This window comes from Pyxicephalus adspersus, chromosome 6 (genome assembly GCF_032062135.1).
Source record: "Pyxicephalus adspersus chromosome 6, UCB_Pads_2.0, whole genome shotgun sequence".
NCBI classification, from domain to species: Eukaryota; Metazoa; Chordata; class Amphibia; order Anura; family Pyxicephalidae; genus Pyxicephalus; species Pyxicephalus adspersus.
Genome location: NC_092863.1, coordinates 10,449,340 through 10,476,783, shown reverse-complemented (window position 1 = coordinate 10,476,783; position 27,444 = coordinate 10,449,340). Strand labels below are relative to the sequence as shown.

The window sequence follows — 27,444 nt, the reverse complement described above, 5'->3', positions numbered from 1 at the left end:
GAATAGTTACCCGCCTACAATTGTGGTCTGTAAGAAAGAGAACATACTCTTGGTTGGTTAGTGGAAGAATACCCATTTACAATGGTGTTCAGAGGTAAGAACATTATACCCTGCCATTGATGGTTAGAGAAAAGGTTTGTACCCATCTACATTGGTGGTATGTAAGGAGGAGCGTGTCCTGTTACATTGGTGATGAAAGAGGAAATACCCTCCAACATCAGTGGCCATAGGTATTCATCCCTCTGATCCTATTTACAATGGTGGTCAGATGGAAGAATACCCACCTATGTTGGAAGTATACCCACCTATGTTGGAGAACAGTTCTCTGCATTTCGTTGGTCACCGAGAAGAAAAGCTATCTTTAACAGTCGTGAGAGGAATTAACTATATACCTTACCATTGATCAGAGAAAAGGATAATACCTGCCTACCATAGTGGTCTGTAAGGAGGTGAACATTCTATTACATTGGTGATCAAAGAGTAAATTCTCTCCAACATAAATAGAGGAAAGCAGACTGTTTTTTACATTGGTGATGAATTGAAGAAGAATACCCATTTACATTAGTGGTCAGTGGTATTCATCTCTTTGATCCCCTTTTCAATGGTGCTGAGGGAAGTGGTCAGTGGGAAGAACAATGTATCCCAACATTGGTGGTCCGAGGAAAGAATAGTACCCACCTAACCCGCATTAAACCTTAACTCCAATCTTAACTGCATGGTCCTATCCCCCCAATTGTTCCTTTTAAGTCTGACGTACTTTTTAAATACTAAGGTTGTTTATATTGCTGTAGATTTTATATGACATAAGTAATTATATTTTATTAAATATATGTACTAATATAAACAGAACAGTGATATTGCTCTTAGGTATTTAATAAGCCTCTTTATCCTTACATAATAGAATGAGTAATTTGATTACGTTTTTTATAAACAAGCATGGTGCTCTGCAGGTGTCTGAATATTCATAGAAATTTTTCTTCACTTGACATGCAAGAGTTTTAACTGGATATGTGGGTTGATAAAATTGTCCTGCTTTCCATCTGAGTAAGGTGGTTTGGAGGTGTTTTTAGGCGATTGTTATCCAGTACTCCAGAATGATATTAGGCACAATTAACTGTTAATGTTTTGGTAATGTCTCACTGAACTGCTTGCCTTTGTGGCACAATAACATTGACGCAGTGCTTGTGGATGTACAGCGAGGAAGCGGTTATGTAGTCTGCCTCCCTCTGCATGTAAGGACGCTGTTATGTTGGGGAAAGTGGACTGCTTGTTCCTTTTCAAAGCAGTTACGTGCTGCCCACCCTCCTCTGAGTAGCTTTTGTGCAGTGCTACATAGTATTGCGGCGTGACTCACTTCGCTCCCAAGAATGAGTCTTTATTGAGAAGCTGTAAGCTCTCCAAAGCTTGTGAATCACTTACGGGAAGACTGTCTATTACCTGTAGACAAATACTCATTGAGACAATCCATAGATGAGGCAGAGAAAGACACAGGTCTTTGATAGCCGTGTTCTGCAAGAAAACCCAAATAATTTAGTGTGATGCATCGGAGTACATTGTATGTACTTGTATGTATGTATGTATGTATATATGTAGGCAAGGGAGGATCGGAGTCAGTCTTTCTTACTATAATCCTATAACACAACCATTATGTCATCATTAAAGTGGTTTTCTGTTTTCACTTAAAAGGTGCAAAACCAATTGGCACCTTTACCATTCTTGATCATGGTAAATGTTCAGATGCCATGATTGGCTGTATGAGCGTGACTACTGAGCTGCTTTAAAGTTTCCATGACTCAGTTGCAAAACTTTTAAAAGCTTTAGAACTTTTTTGGGGCTCTTCTGAAACCACTGATCTGCAGTACGACAGCACAAACCTCACTGGTCTTAAGATTCAGGCAAAGCAAATTTATCAAAGCCTGGCCTTATCAGGACTATTGAAATTAGACCTGAAATCATTGATTCCATCACTAGATTTGCAGGACAGCATTGGCCATGAAGATGGATTCAAGAAGATGCTTGGGGACATAAACACAGTGTTAGTCCTGTACTTGCGATATGCAATTCAAAATTTGTTTTGAGGGGTTACAACTTCAGCTTTATTACCACAATGCACAAAAAAACAAAACAAAAAAAAAGCTAACAAGATGCCACATCCCTTAAATAAATTCACAATTTATCATAGGTGCAAGAACATGGGACTTTTAAGGCATCGCTCTGTAAATCTGTTTATATCAATAATAAAAAAATATAATACATACATATATAGGTTTATATGTAAACATTTCCATCAGAGGTTAATCATTATAAAATTCAGATCAGTGGCTGCTTTTTTCGATTAGTACAAATGAGATTACTTCTTGTTCTAATCAATGTTACCACAATCTGCCTATTCTTTAAGGAGCAACTCCAGTAAGCAAGTATTGAAACCCTACCGAGCTTTACAAAGCAAATTTCAATGACCTCTCGCAAATCAGGCAGCATTTTGGCAGAGCCTAACCAGAACTACAGAACTGCACCCCCTTGCTGATAACCAGTGATCTATTCACGTAGTTTTAGCACAATTTAGTATCACGTGTTACATGTAAGCCTTTTATAAGAGAAGATAATGGCATAATGGTATGGTTTAATATTAGATCAAGGAATGAAGGAGTAAAACAAATATATATATAAATAATTCATTCAGCTAATAACATGAGAAGTCCCTGTGTTGCCCACAGACATTGGCCCTAAATTAGATTGGCGCAGGCTGTAACTGTAAGGTATGGGTTGTACTACACTAAAGTCACCATTTTTTAGCTTCATCTGCAATGGCCACCTTCCCCATGATTTTTTAGGCTTTTACTAATACCCAGTACCTGGACCCTAAAAAAAAAAAAAGATTCCAGTCTAGGCAGAAAATGAAGTCAGATTTGAGTTGAATAAAGTAAATCAGACAGAAACAGCAGCTAGTATTTGACCAAAACTGACCCCAGGACACCTTTTAGGAACATGCAAAGCAATTACAAAGATATGCAGATATTGCAAGTGCATTGATCATCCCAAATTCAATGGTAGAATTCATTGATGCTGCCAAATGTTCCTAGTAGAAAATGTAGGCAGTGTACAAGAATTGGGTTGTTATGTTGGTTTATATTAACAATTTCTTATAATGTATTCCTAAATACAAATTAAAATGATTGAAACAGAAAAAGAAGACAGCAAAATCAGCAGCCTTATCCCATTACATTGTTCTTTTACAACACTGTGCAGAATACCAATTAAAAGTCTATAAAAGGGAAGTTGCTTGAGACCCAAAAACAGCCAAACAAGCAAAAATACAAGTCAGGTTATCAGAAGCTGTGACCAGTGTGCTTTGGTTCTCATAGATATGGAAGGAGTATCTCCCAGTCTATACATATTTGGTCAGATTGGGTGTTTCTCTGATAAATGCAGACTATCCAAGCCAACTGTGCTGCAGGGCATAGATCTGTTTCTAAAATCTTATCCTATGGTTCTCATGCATATTTGGCAAATCTAAGGCTTTATCTGTTCTGCCTTCTGCAACCATTTTGATTGGTGCTGTTGCAGACAATGCAAATTATGTAAAAAAAAGCCCCAGTAGTTAGAGATTTGGTGTGACTTATCAGAAGCCCTTTAGTAAAGTCAGTACTTTAAAGTCACAGCTAATGCTAATCAAGTGTGTATCCCCAGGTCCTAGTGCTTAAGGAACATCAAATATAAATATAGTCGTGTCTATTATATCTGTATTTATAGTGGTTTTGTGGATCATGTCACTTCCCAGAATTTCACTATTTTATATCAAAACAAATCAAAAAGTCATTGTCAGAAATGTTTGAACTTCATGTAGTATCAACATATAATATTAGCATCTTAATAGAACAGCTTTTTTACAGCTTCTTCAGAAGTAGGATAATGAAAGGGGAAAAAAAACCTTTCAACATGGGCCTGCGTTACCTTTGCATATTTACAGAGATATACTAAAGTTAGATGCTGAAATATTATAGCCCGACTCCCTGTTTTCAGGCCTGCAAAGCAGAGAAACCCCTCAACTCAATCTTGGATCAATTTAGACCTTTAAAGCAGAATTTAATACCTAAAGAAATCAGCAATCAAACAGGTTTCTTTATTTCAGAAGGGACAGGCATTCTCATTTCTGCAATAAGTTCACCTTACCTGCTTGATCGCCTTTCCATCTTCTGAATTCACAAGTGTGCAGGAGTTCATTCATCCCGGAAGCCCCTTCTTAGAAGAAGGGATGTGTTTTATTGTACCCGTCCCTTCTGCAGTAATGAACCTGCCTGATCCCAAAAGAGACATCACCCATCCTTTCTGCAATAATAAACCCGCCTGATCACATAAGAGACATCCATCTCTTCTGCAATAATGAACCCACCGGATCACAAAAGAGACATCAGCCATCTCTTCTGCAATAATGAACCCGCCTGATTGCAAAAGTGACATTACCCATTTCTTCTGCAAAAACAAACCTGCCTGATCGCAAAAGAGACATCACCCATCCCATCTGCAATAACAAACCTGCCTGATCGCAAAAGACACATAACGAATCCTTTCTCCAATAATAAACCCGCCTGATCACAAAAGAGACATCCATCTCTATTGCAATAATGAACCCACTGGATCGCAAAAGAGACATCACCCATCTTTTCTGCAATAATGAACCCGCCTGATCGCAAAAGGGACATCACCCATCCCTTTTTGCAATAACAAATCTGCCTGATGGCAAAAGAGACATCACCCATCTCTTCTGCAATAACAAACCTGCCTAAAGAGACATCACCCATCCCTTCTGCAATAACAAACCTGCCTGATCGCAAAAGAGACATCACCCATCCCTTCTGCAATAACAAACCTGCCTGATCTATATTTAAGCTTTTTTTATTGTAGATTAACAAAATGAAAACTAACTTCGCCCATCTCAAAAGGGTTACCCCAGACCCTTGCAGCCCTTTTCTTTGTGTTTTAAGATAAAAGAAACAAGGGACAGCCTGATTCTTCCTCTGAACTTTTCATACTCTAGGGTGCAGGATGAGGTCATAAATTAGGCCGTTGCTGAACAGGTAATGCCAAGTTGGCGGTGCCTACAGCAAGGGCTTTCTGCGGACTGGCCCTGAGACAGCAGGATTGTATTTATTTATTCCTAGCCATAACAACACTGGTTTGGAATGAAGAACTGTTTGTTTAAGTAGGTCAGTTATTGCAGGAGTGGTTTGGGTATTTAATAGAATGTTCTATATATAGCAATTGGCTCCCCTGGATGTTACCTGTGTTTTATTAGTGAGCAGCCGGGACCAACCTGCAATGTCACAGTGATATTATATATTTATAATCAGACAAAAGGGGCCTGTCCAGATCTGCCGTGTGGAGGAAACGGCCAGGACGTTGTTCATTAATATTTAACTGTTCTCCTGCTAAAAGAAGTGAGCGATCCCTATTACATATCATGTTACAGATGCCAGACACTATGGGTTCTATTTATAAAGCAAGGAATCTGACAATTCCTGGTGGAGAATCCAGGTCCGTATGTTCGATGGCAGCAAGGGAATGTCACATTCACTGCTTTATAAATAAACCCCATAGTGTCTGACATCTGTAGCACTTTGGAAATTTTGATGATATGTATTAGGGATCTTCACTTCTTATAGCAGGTGAACCAGAATGGTATGATTTATTTTTCTATTACCTAAACCTAAAAATTCACTATTGTGTCTTTTGTGGGTTACATAGGTTTGAAAAAAAAAAAGTTTTCACCATTTATTGGGAGTACATATCTTGTGTAAGTGCCTTCCCTTGGCCCCTGCGCTGGCTGCAAATTTACAAGCAGAGATGTACCAGTGACATAAATATTTATAAATCACGCTTCTGAATCACTTCACAAATGCATATTTCCAAAACATATGTATAGTTGTTTTTTTTTTTTTTTTGGAACAACAAAAAAGTTTTTGAGGGCTGATCACATTATTTTTTACCACCCTTCTTCGCTTGGTTAGTGTGTATGAAGGTGCCAGCTTCAAGGCTACAGATTGCTTTCCTAACAAGCGTTGTATAAATAACCGTCGCTTAGCTCAGTCCTGATTGTGCTATGCGTCCAGTACAGATAAATAGCCCGACCAGTCTAAACACTGAGCGGAGTTTAAAAACAACTTTATAACAGACCAAATACTTATCCATAGACCAGAAGGACCTCTTACACAAAAGGTTTCTTATGAAAGTGCCTATTTTTTATTAGTATATGATGTAAGGTCAGCTTTATATAGAAGTGGCTAGGAACTGCACCCTAAAGTGAAATTGGAGGCAAGAGGCTAGGTACATGCTTGTAATACGGGGTAAAAAAATTTATTTTTTATCTGTTATGTTTATAATCTAGGCATTGCTGTAAGACAGGTACATAAAGCAAACAGTATTAAGAGAAGTACAGCATGCACTTAGATTCTACCCTTGCAGAACCAACCTAATCCACCTTCCCATATAGCTACCTATTGAGATCTGAAGGGGTGCAGTCCTGCGTTTGACTACAATTCCCTATTGCAAGTTTTCTGTCATACAATACAAGCCTGCAATATAGCCCCATAGACTTCAATAGGCAAAGAAATAAACATATAATCTCTTTAAAATATGCCCCATGCTATTGATGTAAAGAGGAGTGCTGAAGAAATAATATTTCATTGCTGTCACAGGAACAGAATTTAAGGGGGGTAAAAATGGAATTCTTTCCTACTCTCTTGCAACTGTTTTTCTGGCTGGTTAAATTAAATTACCCCAGTAGGTAGGAAGGGTAATATATGTTAATTTTTGGTGACAGCAGATGAAATGGCAGCATACCCGATGTGTCCATGTGTGTCAGATCTTATGGAAACAAATGTGTTTTGTCTGCAGTAATATCGTGTCCTCATTCAGGAGTGTTTGATAGCCCCAGCACAACCCTAACCTATATCATTACCAATTCAATAATGTCTGCACACACATGCAGTCTGATTGTATATATAGTGCAAGGGGCTTCATGGTTGGATACAAGAAGGTTAGACAGGTCCTCTTATCACATGGTCCAAGGTTTTTTAGTATTTAAAACAGACCAGCAGATTACTCAAGGGACCCCCAGCAACATCTGATTTAGAAGCACAGCTTTATCTTCTCCAATCTTTATTAACCTGTCATGTCTCCGGTCCTTACCACCTTGCCAGAAATTGTCCTTGCTGAGATTTGTAGTCCCATGCCAGCAGAGTTCCTGGTCCTCGGACCATTGACGTTCTGATGCCAAGCCCTGGGCGCAGTTGAAAATAGTTTCCAAATACAAATCTTTGTGAGCTATTTTGAATTCTAAAACATTTTGTAACTTCCTGTTCTGTCTGAAAACAAATATCGCTCTGTTTTGTTTGCAAATACATTTCAAGATCTCAGATCTGTGCCGGCTTAGTCTTCCGAATAACTGATATTTCAGGTTTTTGTAGGCGAGGATGGGTTGAACCTCTGACCTGGCAATTATGAGGTGAAGTGGGGCTATCGCTGTGGCCATATGGAGTTTTTTTGACGTTCAGCAGTCCTCCTCCTCCTATGTCACTGTCTATATCTGTTGGTCATTTGCAACCCCTATTTAATGTACATCGCTGTGTAATATGTTGGCGCCATATAAATCCTGTTTAATAATAATTAATAATTCTGTAGTGTTTATTATGTGATTCATTTGCAATGATGCCACATTCAATATCTTTCTATTCTCCAGTCTTAGATCATTGTGTAGTGTCTACCATGTGATTCCTTGTGAGTTAAATAATTTGCAAACCCTAATAGAATTCCTTGTGGTTTGCAAGAGTGTCCTGTCTTACTTTTGTTTGTTGTCTATTTAAATTTTTATTCATTGTTGCATCTTGTTATTGCTTCTCTCCTGTATACTCTTTGCAGCCCATTTCTGTTCATATGCATATGTGAGAATGCGGCACCAGGGTTCCTCCAGAGGTTTCTAGGGGGTCCTTAAATTTGGACCTCCTAGGTCAGTTTAGGTGACACCAATGATCTTTTTGGCTATCTGTAAGGGTGACATTCTTGCTACCAGCCAGCAATATGAGGCATTCTTCTCACTGACCACCACACTAATATACTGTGATCTGTGGCTATAGCAGGGGTTTCCTGAAGACCTGAAACTTATTTTAAAGGTTTCCTCATAGGCTTCTATTAATATATGTACAGGAGAGGGTTGCCTTGTCTTACAGCTGCCTATGGCCATAGGCATATTGGTGCCACACATCCAAACCTGGGGTTCTCTGGGCTCCCAAGCGGGGTAGGAGAGCCCAAGACCACCCACGAGCCTGCTAATATTTCAGGTGGGTGTCTTGTGATCAGTAATGTCCTCTGAGGGGTGTGAACCCCACAAAATGCCCCTTGCACCTACTAATACAAACACGCTCATTGAGCGCCAATAGTTGGTATTGCCTTGCATGCTGAAGTGAGAGAAATAATTATAGCGGCAGTACTCTTAATTGATGGCTTCCTTGGTTAGTCTGGTTGAAGATGCTTAAAATGGGCCAATATTGATATAGGTAGTTTTGTCTTGATCCACTAACTACCCCTGTTATAAGGAAGTCTTTGTCTCCCAGGACGATTTGGGTTATCTTGCATTGTAACAATCTATCAGAAGCAGTGCTCTCCCCAGCCCCTTTTACCTGGGCGCATCACCTGGCACTTTTCACTGACCACCCGGCTGTTTTAGGGTAGTTACTGATGAGTTGGGTCATAATACAGAGTCTGCCACCTATAATTTCATCCCAACCAGTTTAAAAAAAAAATCAGGAATTTAATTTGGTGGTAGGAAGGGGTAACTGAGCTTCAGCTTCTAATGGTCATTACCTAGAGATCCAAAAAGGGTTTATTCATCCTGATGAGATACACTGTGGTCCCATAGTGTGTGCCAGGGCAGGGTTTAGCTCCCCATGGTCCATAATGCTATGTTATTGTGCTTCTAAATCATAAGGTGTTCCACTTTGGCGAGGCAATGACGCCATCGTCCCTCTAGACCCCTGGTTTTGTCCATTACTGTAAAGCTTTAAGCCTCACTAACCCCATTTGTTTCAATGTCTAGGTCTGCAATGCTGCTTGTTTTCACGCTGCTTTTGTGCTGCCATATTACAGCTGATTAATAGGCATTCCCAGAACTTACCACTGCCAACTGGCACAGGTCCCCTAAAGATGGCTTTGCCTCTTTCTTGGTAAAAGTGGGAAACCCACTTGAGAGACAAGTCCCACTAAAAGAGGCAATTCAGTTATGTGTGAATACTAGAGAGCTGAATCGCTTTCCGGGTTCAAGTATCTCTCGGAACCCCAGCAACAAAGTCATATTGTGCCAGGCTGTGTTGTGGATGGCATCTTGTAACGTAATCAGGTATTTTCTGGAGCTTTGGGCGGGGGGGTTGTTCCATTGTACAGCTTGTCCTGGACATTCTACTGTGGGTGTTGTGCTGGCTGGAATTGCTCTTGTTGGTGTTTGTTTGAAATATATAAGGCCTTGTGCCAATCTGGGTGGCTTTTCTGCTGGCTTCTGAATTCCGAAAGGTAAATTTCAAGTATTCATACAAAGCATGCAACCTATCTGTGTTTCAGCACAGGGTACCGCCATCTTTCTTCTATTCTACACACCATCTGATTGGCCGTGATTCCCATTCAGGGGCACACAACGGAAGCCGATATTTTCAGGTCTCCAATTGTGCATCTGGGCAATGGCGCCGGAAACCTAGAGCGATCATATAGTTCCTCTTGAAGCTGGGCACAAGGTTGATGTGCAGTTACTGATGCTTTGGGGGAGACGCGAGGCAGCGTTATAGGGATGTCACAGTGACAAGTTACCTGTGGCATCCCCATAGAGAACAAATGGGGGCGGCAGTGAGTGGCACATTAGCACTCACTGCCGCCAGCTATCAAATGTGACAGAGAACTGGCAAGGTGCCATCTGTTTGCCTGCAGTTCTGCGTTACTTTTGGAATCTGTACCATACCTCTACATAATGTTAGATATTTATGTAAAAGTAAGGGAACAATATTCCGTTATGGCAGGGGTGTCAAACTACAGTACACAGAGGGCCAAATTTAAAAACTTAGACAAAGTCGCGGGTCAACCTTAAAATTTATTGAAAACATGTTTTCCTTCTCATTAGATATAAACCCTTTTTATATGGAAACAAAAGAGGTTTTGCTTCACATTCAATCTGGAACAAGCTGAGTGCTGGAAATGCCCAACGCAGTCAATGCGTAGCTAAATCCCATGAGTGGCCCGCCTCTGAATCTCCCTCTTCATTGAAATAGCGCTGCTACCAAAATTCTTGGCATTATTTGCGTCTATAAAACAGTCCAATGCGGGGCCACACATAGGCAGAGAGCCCGCTGTTCTATAGACGCAAGTGATGACAGGAATTGTAGTAGCGGCGCTATTTTACTGCAGCGGCGGGTCAGCTGCAGTTTATATTTAGGATTTCCTTTGGGGGCCAAAAAAAGGGCGTTGGGGGCCAGAGTTTGACACCCCTGCTTTATGGGATAGCTGACAAAACATAAACATTTTCCTCAAACATATTGGCTCGGATACCCCTTGCTGCCACTCTCGGCACTTCCTGGCTGCCCAGGTTCTCGTGTCGGTGTCCTCGGTAATTTAGTCGAGCTTTGCAAGGATGAATCTTTAGCTAGACCCCAATATAAGCAAACTGGCAGATTTTGTAGGCAGAAATAACATCTGTAATGCGGTAAATGATTCTTACCTACCTATTCCCAATTCTTTGACTTTCTCAGCTCAGTGTACGATACTGGCATCTGTGGGGATGAATAACGCCGGCATGGGCAGTGCCAATCAAGACTGTGAAAGATTCCAAATCGAGAATTGAACCAGGCCGTGATCTCTGTGCCAGTGTGGGTACTTGAAGGTTTTAGCTGCAGTGTAGTCCCGCTTTGTTTTCTGCTAGGCATGGCATAGATTGCTGCAATTTGTGAACAAAGCACGTGTTAGACACAGCAAAATATCCTGCATTCCGTATACAAGGCTGCAATAATCTCTGCAAATTTTGTGCTTCCCAATGGGGCATGCTTTAGAAAAATATTGTATAGTGTGTACCTGCTGCATGCAGTGTACATAAAGTAAAACATTTTGTCCACCCACATTCTTTGAAAGGTTTACCAGTTCTTGGAAATTCACCTGTAGTATTGGAGAAAGCAGTATGTTGCCAAGGGATGGAGTTGTTTTTTTTTTTTTTTTTTCCCCAACCCCATTTAGGGCTTCTTGATTTTAGAAACAGCCACAAATTTTATTGCTGGGTCTGCTTTAATAAAAGGCGTAGGTATAGCAGGGGGGGCAGTAAAATCAGAAGATGCTCAGGGGTAAGTGGCAGCTGCTTAGGCCGTTTCAGTATTCTCCCTAAAATTTGTTTTAGGATGGGTGGAAGATTGTAAGCTCTTAGGGGCAGGGTACTCTCCTCCTCCTGTGTCTGGGTGGTCTGTGAAAAGCTCCAGGTGGTGCGCCTGGCTGACTGGGAAGAACACTGCGTTTGATTAATATGATAGCCGGGTATCTAGCATTTCCAAAACATAGCTCAGCAATGATTAGCTTCCGTATAGCAGGTTTATTTTATACACATCACTTTCAGAATTCAACAGAATCTTATAGAATTTCTCACTTTCAGTAATGAAGTACCTCATATACTCGTTTTTCTTCCAATACTAAAATTTTAGCTGAATCTGCCATGCACATTCCAATGTCTTCTTTTTGCTCCTGTTGGGTTACGTTGCTTTGGAATGAGCAGCTAGATCTTGTAAGTGCTTTTTTATAAGATAAAAAAAAAAAATGGATAATGTTTTGGTTGTGCTGTTAGATGCATTAGGAAAAGTGGAGCAATTAATATTCTGGTACCTGAAGAAACCCCCTGTTCATCACAGTCAGATTGTTTTGGACCTTCCTACCTTCCTTTTATTACAGTTAGCAATGCAGTTTGAATAATTACCCCTAAGCTATGGATTATACAATGCAGAAGCAATACCACACTGAGATCCTTTCTGCTCAATCTACGTTCTCCTACTGTCAGCAAGTTTCTAGATTTTGTTTTTCTTTGGAGTTTTGACAAAAATGATGCATGGTTATCTTTAGCAGAAGCTGCAGTGCCTACCCAACCTTCCTGATTTCTCTTTATGGTCCCGGGGCATTTACATGGTTTGTTAGTAATCCTGAGACTACTTGTATAGCGTTTCAGGATGGAGATTAGATGTTAAAGTGGAACTAATCCGGCAATACCTGTTCCTGTTCACAGACCACCGCCATCTTCCTTCTTTTCTCTCTGCAGGTGATTTTGATTGGTCGTTTTAGTATGACATCACTCTCGGGCATGCGTTTCTTCATTTGAGATTGACAGCTGGGGAGATAAGTTAGGTAGTGTCAGCCTCCATGTGTCTCTTACCACAGGTTTCTAATAAGGGCCCCTTTATACCTCCGGAATTCAGTGTAATGATTTATTCACACATTTGTAGTATTCTTCCCAGAAATATTTTTAAGCTGTAGATGTGTAGCGACTCCTATAATGTGACCCAACTTTCCAGTAACCACCCAAAAACAGCCAGGTGGTTACTGAACCAGCTGAGCGGTGCTCCCAGCTAAAAGAGCCCGGGGATGACTGCATTTGTGTTTTTGCACACCATACTTGCTGATTTTTGGCATAAACTTATCTTTTGTGCAGGGCTTTATTTTTTTGCCATTGCGTGTTTTTTTTTTCTTTTTCTTAAATCATAAGCACTATAAGTACTTCTGTCTTTGAGGACATTGCAGTTTCTTCTATTAGTGTTGGATCATCACATTACAAAGTGTTTATATGTAAACGGTGTACGCTCCTCGTGTTTAGGCTCAACCCAATGGCAAAATATTTAGTTTTCTGACCACCTGATAATGGTCTGTCAGGTCTTGTCAGTGGCTCCATGTATTTTATTGATGTGCAGATTCTTTGGTGAATGCCATGTGTTTATGTACACAAGTACGGGTTCACATGGACAGTTCCTTAACCCTATATAAAAACAATCTCTTCTAATAACATTTGTCTTAGCAGAAGACAGGCAGGCAGTGGGACGAATAGACAACATGTTCCACAAATCATCTGAGAAGTGAAGTCTTCCACAAATGTCTTTTGGTACCACCAAGAATTCCTGACACCACTTACCGAAATATTAGAATTAGCCTGGCATACATGTTAATCAGTAGCTGGCAGATAGTGTAACCGCTACAAGCCCATCCACGGGAATAAGTCCGAAGTGGCACTGACCAATTAAGAAATATAAATTAATGGGCACAGCTTTGGTCACCAAGCAGCTGGTGGCTAAAGTTCGGCCAAGTGGTGACAACCAGAACAGATCTCGCTGTCCATGTTCAATTATCCATGTATGTTTAATACACCCCTAAGCCTCAGTGTAAGTAAAGTGAATCTAGCAGGTCGGCCAACTAACCTTACACCATATTCTTTGCTCCAGCCTAACTAAAAATGCTGCTTTCAATCTGTGTTTTGGAAAGTCAGATTGTGTAGCTGATGCCTGTGCCCATTTTCTCTATAGAATTAAAGCGAACATGACGGACAGTTTCCTGTAATTTTGCTCATTCTTCAGATATATGCAAGTTTCCAGTTTACAAGAATAACTTTCTGATCATATTCATAGAAGTGTTTGTCCATTTCAGAACAGTCCTTGCTGCCTCGGCTGTGTTGACATGGTGTCACTTTTGGCCAGGGAAGCACTTCTGGCATACACCTGCTTCCTGTCCAGCTTCAGTACTATGTAACTGAACAGGAAGTGAGGATTTCCCTGTAGAGGAAGCTGTGATATCTCTTTGTTTATATTTAACTCTTACAGATAGTTTCACTTCCAATTCCCTGTCCTAAAGTTGGTTCTAAATTAGGATTTTTGATAGGTCGCCAATTGCGGCCATTATAAGTCATATGATTATTTTAGATTGAAGAGCAGATGCAGACAAAGATCTCAAAATTCATTACAGGCGGAATTAACGGGCATTTCACAATGCTTCTGCCTCTTATCACATGATTCTGTATTGGCCAGCTGCTTTCTGTTCTCCTCAATGTTTGTAGGGTTCAAAAGGTCAGTAGCCCAAAGATGCAAGCAAGATGGGCAATCCAGACGACCTCAGATTTAGGGCTAATGTACATGGTCCTCAGACTTGCAATTGGGGGAATGTTTGTTTGCATTCATGTCGACTTGGGGGGGGGGACAAACCTTTAGGATCACTTCACTCCACCACCCTCGAATCACTTCACTCCACCACTCTCTAATAAGCAATCTCCAATCTTGCTGGACACTTCCAGGTTTAGTTTCACACTGATCTGCCTTATTCTGATTCTGAGCTTCCATTGCAAATTTGGCCTCATTAGAAGTGTTGTTGAGTCAGACTTTGGCTCTAGAAGCTCATGGAGACCTATTGGGTCTCATCTGACCATATTACTGGTGTATTAAAGTCCAGTTACAAACCTCAGTGTTTTCCCCAGCCCATTTTAGCGGGGCGTACCGCCCGGCACTTTTCTGTGTTTTTGGGTGGTTACTGAAGAATTGGGTCACAATAGAGAGGTTGCCACCCGCCTACAATTTCTTATCACCCAGCTTAAAAATATTTCTGGCTAGAACACTGAACTTGTTTCTAAATTCTATGGCATTGACTAAGATTTTACAACCAGCTTCAAGTAACAGTATACTTAAAAGTTTATTCTGCATAGCCATTTATAAATTACAGGGTTTACATTCTAAGGATATATTACAGTGTTTGGGTTTCATTGCATTTTTCTCTTATTATAATGTCATGTCATGGATTGTAGTAACGCAGTCAGACCAAAACTATCTTCGAACCCGTATCCGTGTAACCAGGTCTAATTTGTAAATTTGGAATCTATTTATGTATACATTGTACATTATACATTTTGATACATGTCATTATGTAGACATTGGGATATGAAATAATGGAATCTGACCAACAAGAGAACAGCAGTAAAGTCCTAGAAGGTTCACACTTCTCATTCTATTCCATCCATGCTGTCTGGGGTTTCACATTACGATAAATATTACTTTTCATGGTATGGGCTTATTGCAAGTGAAAGTGTCTGTGTTGGCTGCTGCAGGGAAACATAAAGTCATTTGCTTCAAAAATAAATCTATATAAAAGAAGAAAACTAGTTTAAGCCTAGTAGAGTCTTTCTTCATTCAGATACTTTGAGATGCATCCAATAAGCAGTGCACTTAGCCATAATATGAATTTGGAAATCCGTTCTTTAGTATTTTACTTGTACCTCAACTATCTTCTGAAACGTTTGTTGTTAACTATAGTTTTGTATTGTTGTTTAAGTGTCTTTTGCACCTATCAGCCTAAATGGTGATTATTGGCCATTCACAAACATGGTGCTTGTTGCAGAGCAAATGTTTGTTGTTGTTCAGATCTAAAAAAAATGGCTAGCACCCAACTAGACCTCTTACATCTAAACAAAGCATTTGATAAATGTAACTTATTAGGGATCACCTGCAGTTGTCCAGGTATATTTTGTGGTCTTCCTTCCTCCCATGCAGTGATAGGCTTTTATAGAATGACCTAGTTAATAAAGCCAAGGCCTCGTCTGGATCTCAAGAATGCTACATAACAACGTTGCGCATAGTTGGCAAAGCTTTAAAACGGCCTGTGCATTTTTTATTATCAAGCTGTTGTTTCTGTACCAGCATTTTATCTTCTTACTCCTGAAATAAAGTTTACAAACTTTTGGGTACATTTTTGTACATACGCTGCCTGGTGAACAGATGATAATGGTGAAATGTGTAGCTATGTGGTTGTGTGTATGTGAGATGGATAAATATTCTATGCGGGGTCGTAGTGGAGGAGATCATAGCCTCAAACAGGTTTTCCAGATTAGTTGTGAATGTGTAACCATCTCCCTCCCATCAGACGCTATTCATATGGGACTACACTAAAATCCTTACCTCCAATGCAATCACACTGCTTGGGGTGCTCAGGGCTATACAATTTTGGGGGCTCTTTTTTTAACCATGGATTGCTTGGGGTTCCTTCAACAGTTTTATGCCTCTTAGGTCACAATTGTAATTTTGCTCCTTATTTCTAAGGTCTAAACCAGACTTTCTCTACCTTTTTAACATTAGACAACCCTTGATATAAGTCCTCAGGGAATCTCTACTATAGTTATTATAGCCACAGCTCACAGTACATTAGTGTGGTGGTCATTAGGAAGAATGCCTTTTACATTGCTGGCCATTGGGAATAATGTCGACCTTAAAGATGTCTAAATAGATCCTTGGTGTCACTTCAACTCACCTGAGAGGTGCAAATTGCTCCAGGAACCCCTAGCAACCTCTATAGGGAACCTTGGTTGAGAATGTCTGCTCTAAACAATTCTTTTCTTTGATCAGCACCCTTTTTACTTTGGAATCAACTATTTTTGGTCTTTTTAAACTTTTTTGTTTATTTATTTTGTGTGCCTATCTATAGATACTTTTTGCTTTTTCTTAATAAATTATGTTAATTGTTTTTTTGTTCTTTTGTTTCAGGCGCGGGAGAATCTGGGAAAAGCACAATTGTGAAGCAAATGAGAATCCTTCATGTGAACGGATTTAATGCTGAGTAAGTTTATCCACCTATATAACCTGCTTTCTTTTCAGGTCATACTGCTTCCATTTGGCATTTTAATTCTTTCTGGTCAATGCAGACTTCTACTGGCCCCTTCACATAACATGAAGGTAGCACCTCTGCCCATTGATACTGCATGTTTTTGTTCTTTCAATTACAGTTCAACCGGGTTTGTCAAGTGGGAATTTAGCAGCAGATTTTCTTGTGTCTGCTAGCACTTTTTTGCTAATTCATATCTAAGGTTCACTATTTGTTGTACTTCTTCTTTTTGCTTGTTTGCACTTTTACCAATTTTATTGGTTTAATCCCTATCTTGCCTTTTAACGGGCATAGCAGTTTCATGGCTCAAATTACACCTTGATGTGAGCTCTTTGCTTAGTCCATGGCTGTTTTAAGTGGTGGCTCAATTGCCACAATCTTTGTGTATTTGGTGATAATGACGGCATTGTCACTCTTGTTTCATATGTTGTAGTTATTGACTGTTACGATTGATTTTCAGACCAACACCTTTGTTTAGTAGATAATACAACTACCTCTTCTGTGTACCGTGACAAACGTCTTCATTTTATAAAACCTCACCCTCTTCTGTAGTAATCGGTCTCCTTCATCTCTAATAAAGCTATTCTGATAACCGGAGAACTGATTTTATGCAGACTGTTGCAGGAGGTGCGGCATCCTTGGCATGCTTTAGATGTACATGCAGATGTTAAATTCCCGTGCATTGGTATTTTGAATAAGTAGGTCTGTTGCAGGTTACCTTGTCATGTTACCTTTTGAAGGATGACTTCACTTGGTTCATTCCAGCAATGAATATATATAGAAGTGTCACATCATAGAACTTCTAGCATTCACACCCGGCTCCCCACGCATGCGCGGTCGGGAGCTGGTGACTTAGGTGGTCCGCAGGACCACTGTTTTAGATGACCCATAGCCCAGTTGTAGCTTGTTCTGCCTATTAAAAGCACATGCATGTGGCCTGTTCCTTGATAAACTGTGCCATGCAGCAGGGGGGCTTTGACTCAAAGTATATTTTAATACCTTTTTTGAGGTTATGCAAAATAGAAAAGTTTAGGGTGATAGATCAGATAGGTGGAAGAACGTGGCCTCACCCACTCCATTTTGCTTTGACATGTAGAGAAACCATCTTACCTGGAATGAAGAGTAGTGTTTTTTGTAGGTTCCCATGACATGTACAACCAGTTACCTAAGTAGCATATTTTCGTTATAATTCTCCAGTGCACCCACGAGGATTTTCTGCAGACTTCTCCAGAGGAGCTTCGGACATCCCCAGGTTGGAAAAGCCAAGGAGCTGAGAAGTGGGTGCTCAGCAATGGGCCCTTCACAACCCTGGCCAATGATTATTGTCTCCTCTGTGTCTTTGCCAAGGATCCTTCAAATTGCTGTCTGCCTATTCATTAAGCGAGGTTAAAGCAGAACTAAACCTGGGGATGCACACCTGTCCCCGGTCTATCACGGACGCTGCCATCTTTTCCCTTCTTCTGCATGCTGACCTGCAGCAAGCTTGATTGGCTGGGATAACATTACTCCCACACAGGTGGATAGGAGTTCATTCAGTGCTGGCACCTGCAAGCCAGGTATTCCCTGACAACAAATGCTGAGCTGCTTATGCACAACAAAGTTTTACAGATGGGCGTCAGTCAGGTAAGAATACCTATTGCAGAAGAGACATCGCCTTTCCCTTTTTGCAAGAAGGACCTGCCTAATGCCAATTTTTTTTTAAAGTGAAACTCTAGTTCTACTTTATGGGGTTGTTTGTTTGTGCCCAAACTCCTTTCTTGATTCTGCACAATTGTGTTAGACCAGATATCAACATGAAGTACTCCGCAGCTGCAGGTAAATGTTGATTGCAGGCCTGCGAGTTTTATTTTTATCTTGTCCAGGTTGACGTACAGGATGTTGCATCGAAGTTGGACTTTGTTTTCTGGCTTGTGCTGAGAAACGCTGTAAACACCTTGACACTGACGGGCCTATTTCAGTGCTTTCTGGAAGACCGTCCTGATAAGCTGTCATAGTTCTGTTGTGTCAGTTTGCTAGCTGGCTCTGTAGCATGAAGAATCCGCTTCCTAGCAACACCCATAGTCTACCCCACTCTTCCTCTACCTTCTCACTTTGTGTATTTAAAGACTGGTTTCTGCTGGGTAATCTTCCTTAATTGTACAGAGTTTTCTGCGCAACATATTTTAGTTATGAGCAAAAGAATAAATCGCAAGTAGTGTGACTGCAGACAGTGCCAAAAACATGCATGCAAAATAAATAATAAAATTGAGGTTTCCATTTGTTACAGCTTTATGTTCTGCTTTCTATTGTCAACTTCTGAAAATGCTTTTCTGGTTGTCCTATAGTTTGAGTAGCTTCTGTCTTCAATTTGCTAACTTCATACAAGTTTGCAAACTAGGATTTATAATTTCATTTGCTTCATGTCTTATTGTCTGATAGCCAAACTATATTTCCCTGAATTCAATTGCTAAGGTCCGCTTCCTGACTTGCAACACACCCCTACTTGTGGATAGTACATTCATTTCATTCCACTAGGCCTCAGTCAGTATGTTAATGGTTCCAGAGAAGTGACAGTGCTGTTCACAGGTCAGTGTTCTTATTTACGCCCCGGCAGGTGAAGAACCAAAAATTAAATATCTTTTCTCCTTTTGGAGAACTGTATTCATATATAATTTTCACAAAGCATTTCCAAATCTTTCCTCTTTTTCCTAAAACTCAGATCATTTGTGGATCTCACATGCTTGACTAGAAGCTGCCACCGTTTAGCTGGTTAGTCAGACAAAAGTGTTTTCCATTGGTTAGTATTCTCGGTCAGCAAAGGAAAAATCATCCAGAGTGAAACTTTCACTTTCCTGCCACAAAATAATGTTATTTAAGCACAGTCCATTTCTCCTGGAAGGGATCAGTATTTTTCTTTATTAAATCTTGGGCATTAAATCTCTACAGCTGGAGCTGCATTCAGGTCATGGTGTGCTTGAATGCTAGATTTTTGTTTAGCTGCCATCCAGCTATTCTAACCAGCAAAATCAGGAGACCTGACGTGAGAGCAGTACGTGAAATGCCAAGTCTTTTCTGACCTGCAATGTAACCCTATACTGTTGTCTGCATTTTATGTTTTCATTCATAAACACACTGCAGAGACTGACATTACTTTGACAGGCGGTGATGTGACAAATAGCATTCTGATTCCCTCCATAGGTGCATTGTGATACAGAGCAGAGGTAACAAGGTTTGGGTCATGCAACTGACCGTGTCTATATTCATATGCTGTAACCTGGATTTAATTTCAACTTCGGCTTATTTGATGTCTAGAACAAACCACACTAGACCGTGCCTACTGGAAAGGTGCTTATTTTACACAATAGGGTGGAGACCCTGGGACACATATAAGCACTGGCTGTTTCAGCAAACAAAACTGAGAAGACATATTACCACCTTTTATAGAAACCAGGAAAAATCCTGCAGCCTCTGCCTCTTAATAGCACTATTAACCATTGTATTTCCTAATGTGCGCATCGCTCTATCTAGCAAGATTTGCTTGTGTGCATTCTCTTCTTCCAGGCACTTCTCGCAGAAGGCTGTTGAAGCGGGTGCATCTTCTGCAAGGGTTAACGTGTTGGCAGTGCTCATGTTCTCTTCCCCTGGTGCACAGATTGATACCGCTTTACCGGTGGATTTGCCAAGACAGAAGATGCTTGTGTGTCAGTGCCGGCTGCGTCCTCCCACTTACAGTGTGTCTATTCCTCTGTTCCAGAAAGTCTCAGATCCTGACCATACTAATTGACTCTGTTTCTGTAAAAAGCGGGAAGTGACTGCCTTATAAGGTCCCTGGATCACATGACCAGCTCCTCACTTCCACCATGGACATGCATGGGATTCATGCTACCATTTAAATAGCTTTTTCTGGTTCATTAGAAATGTCCAATAAATCCTTACCGCATCCAGTGGCCTTAAGGATCAACTCAAGGCAGCAAGCAAAATCTTACCATAAACCAAACGAAACAAAGTCAAGTCACTGTCGCCATTTAATCTGAACTTGTCAGACCTGACCAATTTAAACCGATTGTCTAATGACTATAATGTGCAGCGTTCTCCCCAGCCCCTTTTAGCTGGGCGCACCACCTGGCACATTTCAGTAACCATTCGGCTGTTTTTGTGTGGTTACTGAAGAGTTGGCTCACAATACAGAGTCTGCACCCACCTACATTTTCTTCCCACCCAGTATCTTTCCAGATTGACCACTTGTTTTTTTCTTGCAAGTTACCCTAGTGGTCATTGGGCCCCTTTTATACCATTGGACCCCTAAGAGGAGGCTTGGTAAGTTTAAAAGACTGGGACAAGCTCACAACTTAGGCTGCATTTCTCTCGGAATGTGTTAATTGCTATAATAAGCAGTTTAATGTAAGAAGAGTTTTGCCTATACGACAGCGCCTGTATTGTGACCCAACTGTTTGGTAACCAACAAATGCCAGGTGGCTGCTGAAAAGTGCCGGTGGTGCGCCCAGCTAAAAGGGGCTGGGGAGAACACTGCATCGTATGGTCCATTTCTGCCGGCCAAATTTGGGTCAGATTGTTGTCCATCATATCTGATGAACCTGTTAAAACCAGAGGCTGCCATTGTTTAAAGTGGAACTAAACCAAGTGGATACTCACTCGCCCATCCCTGTTTTGTCATACGCACTGTCAAATTCTTTCCCTTTATCTTCTACATTCAAATCCTCTGCCATCTTCATTGGCTTGGCCAAGCATGAAGGAGTTCATTCCATTCTTGCATCTGCAGGGAAGCTGGGATGTGCCAGGTATGCTGGCTGCCATGTGCAGCCCAGTAAATTTTGGCATATGGGCTAATCATCAGGCACATGGGAGCTCATTCAGTCCCTTCACCTGCAGAGGAAGCTGGGATTGCTGGACATTCTGGCAACCAACGCTGAGTCGGAGATCAGGCAGATAAAAATACCTATTGCAGAATGGACATTACCTATCTCTTTCTGCAATAAAGCCCTGCCTAATACCAGATTCCACTTCAACATGCAGAATCCATTCCAGGATGGAGCACAAATCTACTGCAGTTTGCACAATGATGGCCTTTAGCACAGAAGAGAGAAGCTTTGCCTATTCCAAGTAATATCTGTCCTGAGAAGCTCCCCTTTATCTGAGTTATATGTAATCCAATGCCGTTTGATACAATAGACATCTCCTACATTTCTGGGTGGGTTTGAAGCATCTTGTCACAAGATTCAACTTTCATGCTCTTACATGTCTGAACAAAGCAACCTCTGGTTGCATTTTAACACAGGGCTTTACACAAACTAATACTGGCTAGGGTTGGAGTATAGCACCTGCAGTGTGTGTGTGTGGGGGGCTGAAACCATTAGGTAGGTAGGTTGCCACTTTGCAGTCCTTTTAATTGCAATCTATTAAGTTTGACCTAGTGTTTATGGATAAAGCTGTCCATTATTGGTTGCCAAATCACCTTTGCTATTCTAGGACCTGGAAGTTCTGTTGCTAGTAAAAAAAATGTCATGTTGAAGTTGTTCTGTGGTGCCTGAATGAAACATGCAATTTATGAGTGTGGATTTAAAAAAAAAAAAAAACGCCATGTGTCACCCCTGTGTTGACTTATGTAGTGCTGCATTGCTAAAGTACTGAAAACCAACATTCCAGTTTCAGGTTTTCACGTACCCAAACTTGCCCAAACTAGTGTGGTCTCACCAAAATAAAAATTGGAATGGACATCGGTTGTGATCTTCCCAGAATTATTCCAACTTTCTTTCGTACAACTTTTTTATGTTAGTAGTTCAATAGCTACAGTTTTTGGGTAACTATTTTGACCTTTTTTTAAAAAAAATTCTGATCATCCCATCACTGGCCCAACACCATTTACTTCTGCCACTGCTGTGCTTGTGCCTCATACCTCATAGATTTAAAAACACAAAGTTAGCAGACCTAGGATATACGATGATAATTGCCACCAAAGTTCACTATAACTAGTCCGTATTCCCTCTTTTCAGTAAATAGGGTGGTGCACCAAGCTAAATGGGGCTTGGGAGAACACTGCTAGTCAAACTCATAAAAAACTAAAATATGTTTTTATGTGGGGGCACTACCCCTAAAATGCTCAAAATAATGATTTCTTTTCCCTTTCTGCTGCCTGTATGATTCTTGACTTCTAAACCAATTTGTTTGTGTTTTCTTCCAGAGAGAAAAAGGTAAAAGTACAAGATATTAAGAATAATATTAAAGAGGCAATTGAGGTAAGTAGCCTAAAAATTGGCAATCTCCTTTTATTTGATTTGTACATTTGTACATTTGTACATTCACAAGTCTAAACAGTCTATTTTGTCTTTTAACCAGACCATAGTTGCAGCAATGGGAAACCTGTCACCTCCAGTGGAACTAGCAAATCCGGACAACCAGTTCCGAATTGATTATATCACAAACTTACCGAGCGACAAAGATTTTGACTTCCCATCGGTAAGTTGCTATATTGTATAGTAGTTGCCTTCAATTTTCTTGAGCATATTGTTTTCAATGGAGATGCATATTACCTGGCTCCTGGATGGGAATGAATGGTTCCTGTATTTCTGATATGCACTGGGGGAGAGAGACAGATTTTGTGCTTTATTTTGTATTTGTTTCAGCCTTATTCGTTACAAAGTTTTTGTAATAATAGTTTGATGCCGTTTTGTTAGGGCAGGACCCAATTTAGGGGGTTTATAAAAAAGAAAAAAAAAAAAATTGCCTTATTCATTACTCTTTAAATGAAAACCCTGAGATGTGTTTTGCTAGAAACCCCGGAATACCCCAGATACATATGGGGCATTTTAAATGGTTAAATGGAAAGCTTTTTGGTTTAAGTGCACAACACCCAACCTATTCTAAAAGAGGCCGAGTCTGGAAATTGCTGTATTCCTACTCTGTGCAACCATGGATCATAAGAACTTTGCATTCCTCTTCATATTTGTTGGAGTTGCTCTGTAAAATGTTCCTGGTCTGTGTCTCTTGTTCCATGTGAATTCTTTGTGTGTGCAGTACAGTGAATTGTAAAGTTTCTCTTGGAGAGTTGTCTGTTGAGCAGGTTGGTGTTTAAGGCTTTTGCATATGTCTAATGCAGACACCTGTGATTATTACACATCATGCTTTGTAAATTCTGCTCCTTGCTTAGATTTATTGCAAGATTATATGTTGGTGTTATTCATATATAGAAGATAAATACATTCAGATATAGATTTATAGCCCTCAACTATCTCTTGGAATGAAATTCCTTTTATGTTTTTGTTACCTTGAATTATTATCAAGTTTGTACATATTATGTGACCATATAATAACCATTCTTGGGGTCACGGTCTGCTCCAGGCGTAGCTTCCAATCCCTGTATTCTGGAGCTGCCATATTTAAAGGATCTCTGTTGTAAGACAAGTATGGAGAGGGGTGAAGCCTTTGTTCTGAAAGTTCTGGATGCCTGGCTCTGTCTGACTTCAGTAGTTCAAGTCACAGACCCATTAGAAGAGTTCTATAAATAAGTGTCGGAGTTCTTTATTTTCTAGTTCCTTACTGTTGTTGAGAAAGCATTGAAGTCAAAGCATTCCTTGGTGGCAATATGAAGTATTTTTGGCATCATCTACATGTCAAAGCAAAATGGAGTGGGCAATGCCACGTTCTTCCACCTATCTGATCTATCAGCCTGGACTTTTTTATTTTGCATAACCTCAAAAATGGTATTGGAATATACTTTGAGTTGTAGCCCCCCTGCTGCATGGCACAGTTTATCAACGAGAACAGGTCCCATGCATGTGCTTTGAATAGGCAGAACAAGCTACAACTGGGCTATGGGTCATCTAAAACAGTGGTCGCCAACCTTTTCGGTCACGGGTACCACTTAAATCACCGGCTCCCGACCACGCATGCGTGGGCAGCTGGGTGTCACTCAAAGGGGACGAAACCTCCCCAAGAAAGACGTCATTATGACACAACCCCGCCGAATCTTCGATAACAGATCTGAGCTTGGGGTAAATCCCCTGACCCCGCCCGGGGGTGCGCCGGCCAGAGCTGCTGACCACCAAATTGGCGACCGCTGATCTGAAAGCCTTCCTGTCAGGTTAGTTTAATATATGTGTAGGAAGGATGCTGCAGAAGTTTAATTTACTTTATGGTTATTAAACCAAAAAATAAACATTTCACTTTTTTAACTTTTTTGCAACCTTTTTACTCGCATTCCGAAATTGGCGTTTTAGATTATACAGTTATATTGACTGCTTAGGAAGTAAAGTCAGGATTCTAGATCTGTTAGCTTGTCCTGGGCCCAAAGGCTGCAAAATCAATAAAGCCCATCAAAATCTATCAACCTCAAATCCCCTCACATGTTTTATATTCTCTCCTATCTTGTGTAGCCAGATATATTCTTCTAAATCCACTGTCCGGGTCTCTTGATGGTGGCCTTTATTCTGCAGGGGGCTACTGATACAGCAGCACTAACCTGCCAGCACAAACTGGCCCCCTACATTGCCAGTCACCGCTTTTCTCCATTGTTGCAGTACAGGGAACATACTGATAGGAGATGAAAGCAAAATGACAAGTGATAGGAGGTGAAAACCGAGTGACCGCTGATGGGAGTTGAAGGTCGAGTGACTGGCGATAGGAAGTTGAAGGCCGAGTGACTGGCGATAGGAAGGTTAAGGCCGAGTGACCGGCGATAGAAAGGTGAAGAAGAAACAAAATCGGTCCACAGCTTCTCTTTTTACTGTCCAGTTACAGGGTGGAGATTAGGCAACCTACAAGGATAAAGACCAGATCCTTCCTCCGCTGCCAGGCAAGGCTGTTCTGTATGGCATAGCTCTTCACCTTAGGACCGAATGAACAAATAATGAAAATCTTTTGTCATGTACAATGGCACCTTTGCAGCCCTTTGCTTGTCATTCAGCTGTAAATGTAGCCAATCACTGGCCTCTCCTGGTTCAGTCATTACCGGTTCTCTTTAAGCCTTCTTGTTCTTCATATCCTCATAGCTCCTGATCACAGATTAGTTGTGGGAAGCTTTGTAGCGGGAAAGTGAAGTTAATATTAACATGCAGTTGCGTAGCTATGACTTGAATGTATAAGATTTATAGCACAGTCTCCTTTCTGCAAGGTGCAATAACCTTGTCAAACGTTTTAGTTGGGTCAGGGAAGTTTTAAATCATTCACGTTAAGATGACTTCCATGTGGGTAAAGTAGGACTCTGGGCTAAAGGAAAAATGTGAATTTTATATAGAAATAGAGGGCTACTAAATATCTGATGACCCTCAGGTAAACCTTATTTCCTGGTTATGAGCTCTTCTCACCAGTCATACTATCATTGAACAGTTTATAGTACCGGTGCTTGGCTTATTCTCTTGATTTCTGAATGACATTAGATGATTTTCATATTCTTCAAAAGTTGAAGTGTCAGTCTGTAATGTAAAGGACTTTATTTGTTTGAAAGATTTATTAGAAGTATATGTGAACCCGGGCTCATATATTCTCATATAAGTTCTTACAAAATACTGAAAAATGAATTTTATTTTTTCATCTGCTGCTTTCAGATAAAGAATACTTGGTGATCCTGCCATGAAAATCTCAGCTATTCTTTCATTTAAATACTTCATGTCAGTACTTCATACCGTCATGAGAGAATTAAGACCTGTGCCAATTAGACATCCGGCTGAGATGTTTCCAAGGTCACCCTTTTGGGGTGAAGAGATATTGCAATTTGTGACCTCTTCTATTGAATTTGTTCTCAGCTCTCAGGATGAACATGGATGGAAAAGGGAACTTGCATGTTTTCTGGCGTCCATACATAGTCAGGTCACTAACATTTTCAGAAAGAAACCAGTAATCAGTACATTTTTTTTCATAATAGATATTCTGATACGAACAAAAAATGCTAAATAAAAATTACCTTTTGATTCAACAATTTGCTTTTGAATTTGAAGTTATCCAGCACAGTATTTTTATGCCTTTTCCCTCCTATAGATGTCCTAAATCTTTCCAGGTAAATGACAGCCATCATCATTCATCCTGAAACCTATAAGCAAGGCTGTCATTGGCCCACTGTAGCCTGTGACTGGACAGTAAATGAGATGCAGCACAGCGAGCTCAGCTCCCTCTGTTAGTTTACTTCTCATTGTCGCAAGTGCTCTGTACAGAACAACAAAAATCATTTAGTAGCCGTGCTCTATTTTATCCCAAACTTTTAAAACCGTTTTTATAAATAGAATGAAAATATAATATAAATATTTACAAAATATAGTGATCAGGGGATATACGAGGCACCAATGAATCTAAAACCACAAAGCCTATCCATTTCACTTGATGCCTGTTACCTGTTGTGTTACACGTATCACTGACTTGTGCAGTTGTTCCATCTAATTACTTTGCATGCCATTCTTCCATTCCCTAAACAATTACATTGGTTAATTAGTGTGACCTGTCCCTGTGCAGTGCTGCTCCTGACACTATGGAGCTAATTAACCCAGAGGAGTTATTCACTTGACGCTCTCCGAGACAAAACCGGTGATGTAGTGGTGGCCAGAGATTTTCCCCCATAGTAGGCTATACTATTGATGAATTAGATTTGCTTTTCGCCTTTGTTTGATAATATTGTCAGTAGATTTTGCCTCCTATGGAAAATTGCTGCATAGAAAGTGACATAAGATTCTGCTGAGAATGGCCTGCTGTAATTATTATCTGCATCACTTTAGAAAGTCAACTAACCATTCTTGTAAAGCTGAACTGAACCTAAAAATTAAAAAAAATCGTGAC

The 27,444-nt window shown here is 40.5% G+C and overlaps 1 protein-coding gene across 1 annotated transcript in view; it reads left to right on the top strand.

Moving 5' to 3' along the window:
• The window catches only part of GNAS (GNAS complex locus), a 78,312-nt gene that overhangs the window by 31,244 nt on the left and 19,624 nt on the right, over positions 1 to 27,444 (top strand). Inside the window, exons 2-4 of the mRNA XM_072414501.1 lie at positions 16,569 to 16,641; positions 22,865 to 22,919; positions 23,020 to 23,139. Coding sequence (XP_072270602.1) covers positions 16,569 to 16,641; positions 22,865 to 22,919; positions 23,020 to 23,139 — 248 coding nt within the window. The remainder of the gene's footprint in view (positions 1 to 16,568; positions 16,642 to 22,864; positions 22,920 to 23,019; positions 23,140 to 27,444) is intronic.